Source organism: Pelecanus crispus, chromosome 4 (assembly GCF_030463565.1).
Source record: "Pelecanus crispus isolate bPelCri1 chromosome 4, bPelCri1.pri, whole genome shotgun sequence".
NCBI classification, from domain to species: Eukaryota; Metazoa; Chordata; class Aves; order Pelecaniformes; family Pelecanidae; genus Pelecanus; species Pelecanus crispus.
This window is the reverse complement of record NC_134646.1, coordinates 84,490,144-84,499,597: the sequence shown is the minus strand read 5'-3', so window position 1 is coordinate 84,499,597 and position 9,454 is coordinate 84,490,144. Positions and strand designations below refer to the sequence as shown.

At 46.8% G+C, this 9,454-nt stretch overlaps 1 protein-coding gene across 1 annotated transcript in view; it reads left to right on the top strand.

Moving 5' to 3' along the window:
- Nucleotides 1–276: 276 nt before the first annotated feature.
- The window catches only part of DDRGK1 (DDRGK domain containing 1), a 41,069-nt gene continuing 31,891 nt past the window's right edge, over nt 277–9,454 (top strand). The window contains exons 1-2 of the mRNA XM_075709434.1: nt 277–364; nt 6,596–6,754. Of these exons, the coding sequence (XP_075565549.1) occupies nt 277–364; nt 6,596–6,754 (247 nt within the window). The remainder of the gene's footprint in view (nt 365–6,595; nt 6,755–9,454) is intronic.

The following is a 9,454-nucleotide window of genomic DNA, read 5'->3' as shown; positions in this document are numbered from 1 at the left end:
CCCGCCCCACAGCCCCACCGCAGCCCTGCCCGGCGGCCAGGCCCACCCGCGCCGCGCTCACGGGTGGGTTTTTCCTCAAGGTTTCCAATGCCACCTTTCCACCCTCCCTGCCGGCAGCACCAGCGGCCGGGCCGCGCCTCCCACGACGCCCGCTGCAGGCACGGGGCGGGCAGCCCGCGCTCGGGGGCCTTCGGCGGGGCGGGACGGGACGTACCAAGTGCCGCCTCTCCCCCCCCCCCCCCCCCCCCCGCGGTGTGGGCGGGCCTGGGCCGGAGGATGGACGCGGCGCTGCTCGCCGCCGCCGCCGTGCTTCTCGCCGTCCTCCTCTTCTTCGCCACCCGCCTCCGCAGCCAGGCGCGGGCAGGTGGGTCGCGGCTCGGTCGGGCCTTCCCCCCCCCCCGCCCGCTTCACTCGGGGCCGCTGCCTGCCCCGGGGGCCTCCGGGGGGGGACGTCTCCATGGAAACCGCGGGGGGGGGGGGGGGGGCGCGCCTCGCCTCAGGCCTTCCCCTGAGGGGGAGCCGCCATGGCGGGGGGGCCCGGTGCTTCCCCCGGATCCCTGCCGTCCTGCCCTTCCCTCAGCCCCCGGGGTGGCAGCGCTGGGAGGCGGCGAGGCCTGCTTGCTGCTGCCGCCGGCCGCGGCCCGGGCCCGGTTGCTGAAGCGAGGCGGTCGCAGGGTGAGGGAGGCCGGGTTTGCCCTGGGGTTTGAGGTCTGGCTGGGTTCCCGCTCGCCGGCGGGGCGGGCGGAGGGAAGGTGTCCCCAGGGCTCCTCCTGCAAACGGGGAGCGCGATCCGCTGGCTGACAGGCGGGTCCTCGCCCCCCGTCCTGCCTGGCAGGTCCTGGGCAATGGCCGGTGAATATTCACAGAACCATGGAATCGCTGAGGTTGGAAAAGGCCTTTAAGATCAGCCAGTCCAACCGCTAATTCCTGTCAGAGGTGAAACCTGAAGGGCAGGCCGGCCCCTCTCCCGCTTCTGACAGCCTGCTTTGCTTGCATTTCACAGAAATTGCTCACTTCTTCTTTTCCACCTCGCTGGACGCTGCGAGGGCTCGCTAGCCGTGCCAGGTTTAGGTGCGGCACTGCGCAGTCCCGTTCTGGGAGCGGGTAGATGATACAGCACTTCCAGTCCTCCTCAAACAGCGAGTATTTTATTGCTGACCAGCGGTTGCGGCAGCGTGAAACCGTGGTGGAAGCGACCTGGTGTGGTTACAAGTTGAATATTACGGGAAGAAGTTGGATGGGGCTGTGAAGTTGTCAGCCTTGTCGTGCTTTTGAAGTGGAAGAAGGGAGGTTGTTTAGCTGCAGGGTCTCAAATTCAGATATTTAGCCAGGACAGTCACTGAAGCCTTTGTCAATATAACACCACCAGTTTCCAGGATTTGGGGTGTTTTGGGGTTAGGTGGTTTTTTTGTTTTGTTTTTCTTTTGGGGTGGGGTAGCTTTGATAACTTCTTTAAGAGGAAAAAAAACCCCAAAACCTCCTCTAGTATAAACACAGTCCTGCCAGTGCAAGAGTGTATGCTGGTAAGGACTTTGTGTTAAAAGCAGTTTTTTGCTGATAATTAAATTTTCCAACACATTTATCTCACACCTTTTCCTGTGTAGACCTGGTCGAAATCTTTCTTAATAGCTTGGAAACTGAGCTTTTGGTAAAAGTGAGTGATGCATGTCCTAGAGAAATGAGACTGCTGGAAATGTGGAATTTCCTGAACTTGACTGTATCATGACTTAGGTAAATCAGGGGCTGTGGGGCTTGGGAGGATTTCTTTTTCTTTTCTTTTTAAGCATACAAAGTTCTAACTAACTTGAAGCCCAAACATTTTTTTAAATAGTCTGAATTCTCAAAAAGCTTTAATACTGTTTTTGAGCAGCTTGGTTAAAGTTAGTTTACATTCAGGAGAACTTAATCATTTTGAAGCCTCTTTTTCAGTGGCATCTTTTTGACACTTGCACATTGGTCCTGCTTTTTTATATTGTGCTTTTAAGATAATTTCTACCTTAATATACTGATTTCTGTCATTATAAAGTCCTTTACAGAAATTCAGACTGAGGGGATGATGTTGTTCTTCTTACACAACAGAAATTATTTTTCAGACCCGTTGGGGAAGTGGTGTATTTAATATCTGCAAAACTTGGTCTCTAACAGGAATTTGCTGTCCTGTTCCTTTTTCTTTATGTGGAAAATGGAAGCTGCTACAATTCTGCTAGTAAATCTGTGTTGTCTCATGGAGAGGATTTGAAGCCTGGGACTCTTGACCCAGAGAACTGGTTGGTAGCTCTCACCTTTTTAGTGTCTGGGGATAAGGGGCAGCAACGTCTTTTTATGCTCCCTCCTGGGGAATTGCCCTTTTAAAAATGTTCAAGACTTGACTGCTTTAGATAATGAAGGGAGCTAAGGATCACAAGAGGTAGATCCTGTAACTGTGTATTTCCTTCGAAAGGTCATTTGGAGCAGCACAGCCTTTCCAGCAAGATCATCCTGGGGCTTGTTCTGCTGAGAATAGGGAAAAAAAAAAAAAAAAAAGTAGCATTGCTGGCTTTTAGACATGGTTGGCGTATCTATTTGTGAACAAGCCCAAATGTGATAAGCTGTACTGGGCAAAAGCACCTCCTCAGGGAAGCCAAGCGTACTTCCACCTGTTGCATTTTGAATCACTTTCTCATTGAATTTCACAGGTCAGGTTAGCATGAAGGTAGAAGATGCTGGATGCTGCAAGCATGGTGGGAATTACCGCTAACGTGTGAGGGTGCAGTAGGTGGAGCTGTCGCTGCGTCGGTGTGGGATGAGGGAGCTCACAAACTAGTAGCCGTGTCTTGCTGGCTTGCCTCAAAACTTGCCGGCCTAGGTGTTTCCCTGATGGACTTGCTTATCTGATGTAACTGAAGGGAATGTGCTGTGTTAGGCAAAGGATTGCTTCTCAAGAAAAAAAATGTCTTTGCTCTGAGCGAGCAGAAGTTTGCAAAGCTTTTGTAAAGGCACAGATTTTTACCTGGGGGATGTAAAATTAGGCCCTAAGTCGTCTGGGCTCCAAAAGATTTCATAGTATTCTTTGCAATGATGTAACAGTGGTGCTTCACATCCAGTTTAGGAGAGAGCTCTGCTTTCAGAGCAGAGTTCTGCTCCCTTCCTCTTTGGGAAGGAGAGTACAATCAGAGTCTCACAGTTGCTGCTGGCTGACAAGTCAGATGAAACAGTCTCCATTCCTGCCGCTGCACTGTGCTGATGTTTCTGAAAATGCAGAGGCAGAGCTGTTTTCTCAGCACAACAGTAAACCTGCTGTCCCCAGAAAAGAGGTGTTGTCTGGTTTCTGAAAGGCTGAGTCAGAAACTGGAGAAGATAGAACATACAGCTTAAAACACAAACTAAACCTGTGTCCATTTTCCGGACATCTGTTTAAGTTTTCTGTTTGTATTGCCTGTTAATTTGAGGGCTTTATCAAATTCATTTCTTCTGGCCTGCCATTCTGCAAACCATGGAGCAACTCGTGGATCAGCTTGTCTCACCTACGTAATGTTGGTCACTGTTTCACTCAGATGGCTCTATATCAAGTCTACTTAGTCCCTGTGTGACTAATCTCTGCATGAACTGGCTAGCCTGGGGTGCCGCTTATGTCTGAGACCTCTGCAGCTACAGGAAAATGAAGAGATGTATTCAGATAAGTGCGGTGGCAAAACCACGCCCTGTGCTGCAGGAGGAGGTGAAAGAAAACACAGGGTCAGACCCCAGGGAAAATTATTCTTGACCTCAAATCTGACAGTCCATCCAGTTCCAAGAGTAAGAGCAAGAGGGTTTTTAAGTGTATCCTCTGTATTCTTTGAAACCACCAGTCACACCCCTCCCTGTGCAGCTCTAGTCAATCTACGATACTTCCAGTTCAGAGGGAGAGAGTGAGCACATCTGTCTGTCTAGATACTGGAATAAATGATGTGTCTTGAGCCACGTAGACAAATCGTTGACCCCTGAAGAACCAGCCAGGTATAAGTTCATGACAGGCAGAGTAAATGATTCTTTTCTCATCCCCCTCATGAAGGATGGGAAGAAATGCAAGGACTAATATGGACGTTTTTCAAATGAATGTCCAGCTGAATGCCTTGCAAACAGAAGCTCTAGGGTAGGGGGGAAATTAAAAAGCTGTATTAAAGCACATCTTTTCCTACCAAATGACAATCCATAATGCCTAGGTGTCTTCAGTTGTTTGTCTGAATATTTTGGAGATCTGACCAAAGTATTTTTCAGCAATTGCCTTGTGTGTTTGAGCACGGTATGGGTCGGGTTTGGTGGGTGTTCCACTACTTTCTGAGCGCTGTTAGCACTCGTCATCTGTGAGGAATTACTGTGTCGCCTGTAGAAAACTAAATTGAGAAAACAGGATAGCTTACTTCACACGTTTGTCTCCATGAGGCTTAAGCACCTTGGTTTGAAATGAGTACGTGGCTTATAAATAGATTCCTCTTTCACAAAATGCAAAACAGTCTCTGTTTCGCAGGACAACGGGAACCAAAAACAAGCCCCAGAATGAATGAGCGCTAGAACTGCGCAGCTGATGCGCTGTGCAGGACCACCTTTGGAAGTTACTGAGACAGACACACTGAAGCTTTCGGGTGAAAAGATGCTAAGGTTTGAATTGCAATGTCTCTCAAGAACTTGTTAAGAGAAATATTGCATTTGTATAGAAAGTCTCTTTGCAGACTAGGTATTTCTGGCATTTAGTAGTGTCCCAATAACTGATCTGCTGCTCTGCCTTTGCAGTATGAGGCTTTCCTATAGCACGTTCTGTAGCATTCAAAATAAGCATTGTCATGCCATAAATAAGACTGGGCAAGTCCTGAAGCAAAATGATGGGATGCCTGGAGCCTGCGCTCTGTAATTTATTGTAGACCTGTTTTGGTCCGCAGATAAAAGGAGTGGATGAGAAGAAGAGGGTGACGGCAGTGTGATAGTGCAGTGACTCAATTCAAAATGTCACGGTGCGTGTTAGTGCTGGAGTTTGCTGGGGGACTGCTAACATCGTTGTTGCAGCAATCCTGAACTGCTAATGGCTTTGCTGGCCAAATACTTCGCCAGATCACTCTGCTTTGCAGCCTGTGCTGAGCTCGGTGCTGCTGCAGCTATGTTGTTATCAGTACCAAAGTTAGCTGCTTTGAAGCTGCTTAAGATATACTGAGATGAGCTGCAAGCACACCTTTGATCATCACATAGATGTAGTCATGATGAGTCTTATTTTCTGATCATAGATACACTAATAGTAGTTTGTTTAGGAAGGCATTGTTTGGAGCAGAGGATGCTGGAGACTTGGCGGAGTGTGGAGAGCATTTTGTGCTCCTGCTGGGACACAACATAATCCAGCAGAGCACAAAAAAACATGTCCTGAGTTTAAGTAAATGAGTAGTTCTGCAGCTTTGCATGAGGCCGTTTGAATATTTGCCTGAATTAAGGCATAGTAGTTAATGCTTTGCAGGATTGAGCAAGTAACAACATAACACAAATATCAGTTACGCTTATCAACAGAATATGCAAAGCAGGTATCAAGGATGATGATATTTTACCATTATCTGATTGTTTCAGCATGACTATTATAGCTGATGGCAACAGGATCATGGAGGTCTCAAAGAAAAACCTGGTGGAGGGTTTTCTATGGAGAACTTGTGAAATGAGCCCACCAGTCCGTCGCTTGCTCCCATGCTCTCTCCCAGCTGCTCCTCTGTTATGATATTCCTCATTTGTCAGATCTTAATTAGTAACTGCAGCAGATGCAGAGAGGATGGCAGTGAGAGCTGCAGTGACCTTTGGTGTTCTGTCTTCCCCTACGTGTGGTTGTTTTGAGACCTGCAGTTTAAATCAGCGTGGTAGAACGAAGTTACCCTGTGTGTATTACGGCTGTAATTTGTACTCCTTATTTGCTATTCCGGTTTTGTTACAGGTATAACAATTTACATATTCCATTCTGAAACATGCACGCTCTGAGGTTTGAATTCAGATGAATCTACTCCTAAGTTACATAAGTACAAAATAAAAATAAAAAAAAAAAATTGAATGCTTTAGAAGGGGATAAAAATAATTCTGGGTCCTTGCCTTTTGGTAACTCAGAAATTATGAGACTTCTAGTCCTGCCAGATACAGGGAATTGTTTTCTAGCAGAAGGGAAAAACAGATTACCAGTTTAGATTAAATAAGAACATTTTTTGAGCACTTGGTGGGGGGGGGGGTCTTTGTTTTGTGGTGTGGTGATTTGTCGGGGGTTTTTTTGAAGCATGTGGTCTCTGTCAGTTCAGATAGCATTAGCAGCACATAGCTATAGCTTTTCTTTATGATGATCTATATGCTATTGCAAAAGAGACCGCTGTCAGGATAAAATCTCCATTGCACAGAGCAATAATAAGAAGGTTCCACTGCATGATCCCACTTAATCCTGGGAAAGCAGCTTGCACATACCTGCTGCCATGCAGGAAAAAAACACGTGAGAGTGGGGAGGCATTCTCCCATTTGGAAAACAGCACTGGTATTGCACTTCTGATTGCAAAAGTTGACTGGCAAAAGGACAACTGCAGCAAGCAGAGATGGCAAATCCCTCATCAGTTATATTTCCCTTTTGCAGCCGATGAGGAACACCAGCAAAATGTGGCGGCAGCAGCAGTGGCCAGGCCTCGGCCCCATGTTGAAGAGCGGGGAGAAGGGATGCCGAGGCGCCGGAGGAACATGGGAAACCGGATGATGGCCCAGAGGAGAGCGCAGCAGGCAGAAGACTGGGTGGAAGGTAACGTTTGGTTCAGTTCATCTTGCAAACGCTGAAATGCGCCTTAACAGCAGGTGCTAAGGTTGGTGAAGGGGTGCGGTTGGCTGCTGAAGAAAGTTTTTCAGTTTTACTGACTGAATTATTTACAGCTTGACTATAATGTATTTGACTGTCCAGCTTCTCTCCGTACTTTATCACCTGTCTTTAGATACCACTTACCTTTAACTGAACTGTTCACCTTCACCACCTCCTGTGGTGAATTGTGGCAGTTTGTTGTGCCAACAGTGCATCACAACATATTCTTCACTTACTTCCTAGAAACTGCCTTTTGTATTTCCTGCTTAGCCATGCAGGTTGAATTTGGGTAAACAGAATCCGCACCTTGCACTAGAATAACAAGCTGTAGTAAAGTATTGGTTTCTTGCAGATCAGTGGGAAGCATTAATTCCCCAATGTAATCTGCAAAATCTGGAGTGTTCTTTCTGAGAAGCCATCCAGGTGGTGATCAGAATCAAGCCGATTAGCTGGAGATCACCACAGACTGCAGCATTTTGTCTTACTGCTAGCAGGTTGTTGATGACGAGTCCTCTGTTCCTGTGATGGATCTACAGTTAATAGCTATACTTCTGTGGTGTGGTTGTAGGCAAGAATATGGTGATAAATAACATCTTTCTACACCCTGCAAGCCTCACTCCCTTTTCTGGTGAAACTTCACACATTATTATCTTTAATGCTAAAGAGATGATATCACCATGATTCACCTAACTGGATTCCTTCTACTTTCAGATTCTGGGTTAAGCATTCGGGGTTTCTGCTGAACTATTGATCAAAGTGGGCTTTGCTTCACTTGAATTTGCAGTGGAGATCAGGGTGTCGTCTTGGTGTGCAGTAGGTGAGAAACAGCGAGCACACATCTCTGTGATGCCTTGATTAGGGGCAAGTTGCACTTTCTTCAGCTTTCCTTGTCTTGCAGTTTGTAGAAAGCATGTTGCCCTCACGTTGGCAGGTAAACGTGCTATTCAAGCTAATTATGTTCAGCAGTTTCACAAAGGGAAAATTGACAGGTCTGAACTTTTCAACTTTGGTTATTTCTTTTCATGTGATAACATTCTGGAAAGAAAATGGAAACTAAAAATCTTTCGCCTTAAACTCCAAACATCAAAAGTTTGAATGCTGAAGGCCGACAGTGAAGCAGTCAAAGCAAACGGCTTATCTTACTTTGTCACTTTAGCAATAGAAGAATCTGTGTCATTGGCTTTATAAATAATTCTTTTGCAGCTTACTGTACATCAGACGCAAGTGCTGTGGCTCTTGCACGAAGTTTTCTTTGAAATGACATCCCTGTTCTATTTGGTTTTCTTAATTTCTTTTTCAAATTAAAACAACTTTGTGCTCTTTGCTTCTGTTTGGTGCTTCTGTGTGTGTGTTTATCCATATTCTGGGATGGTCTTTCCAAGTGCCTGTGCACTGCCACACGACAGTAACACCAAAGCCTTTGGAGACTGAGCACAGGCTTCAGCAGTATCGCTGTGGAGAGAAACATCTGTCCCTGGTTCCCCAGCGCTGAGGTGTGGAACGACCCACGGCCATATTACTTGGGATCAGCCCAGCTCTGTCATGGACTGGCTGCGTCTGTGCTGCAAAGCCCTTAGCCTGGCCCTGAGCTACCCGTATTAGTGCGGAGTTTGGGGTTTTTTTCCCCTTAGAGAAGGATGTGTTACGTGTTTTAAAGCTTACTCTGTGGGCATGTGGTATAGGTCTGGAATCACCTCTTGCATACGCCTCCTTCGTGTGGGAGGCCATGTGCATTTTCTCTGTGTCATTGCGATATAGAGCAGCTTTGTCTAATTCCTGCCTCCATTTGAACCTGTTGAAATAGCAAGTTTTAGCCCCACAGCAGAGTTTTGTGTTATAAAAATTAGTTGACTCACGTGGAAAGAGAGCCCAGAATACACGCGGTGCTATACAGTCCCAGGCAATGCAGGACCAGTTGGGGCACCTGAGGCTCAAGAGCAAAGTTATTTGGCAATGTAGACAGAAACACTGAAGACAAGCCAGTCTGGTTTCTTCAGTCTTGACTTGTAAATGTTCTTGTTGCTTTAGAAGGCTTCTGAACATCTGCAACTGAAATGGATTTTTTTTTTCGTTGTTAAAATATTGTTAAATTTCTTGACATGTTTTACTAGTAAGTTTCTGTTCTGTGTGTGGAATTTCCACTCTGGGCCTGTGTTTAGCTTTGGTCAAAGCTGCCTGATCCTGCTCGGTGTCACTCTGACTTCTGCCACAGGTCGGTGCAGGCATAACAGCAACCCATCGCTGCAAGATTTCTAGCACCAGCCTCAGGAAGGGCACGAGGATGCCCTGGCCATATCTGTGTTACCATTACGGGCATAAAAGTGGAGTCAGGTAGGAACTGCTGTTTTCACCAAAGTTATTCTGCCTGTCGGGAGCCACTTCTGCTGACTCTAGGAAATGGTCTCAAAGCAACACTTGCAGGCTTTGGAGCTGTGGTTAGTGTGAGGGCTTTCTGTTTTCCATCTAACAATCAGATTTCAATTCCAAAATGAGAAAGAAAGCTTCAAGGGTAAAATAGTAGCCCACAGTTTCTGCTGCTTGTGCTAAGTTGTTGTATTGTGCCAGTACTCAAATCACTCGCAGAGTATGGGTGGGGGGAAACCAAACAAATTGTGGCACTGGGATCAGAACCTCGATAGCTTTTTA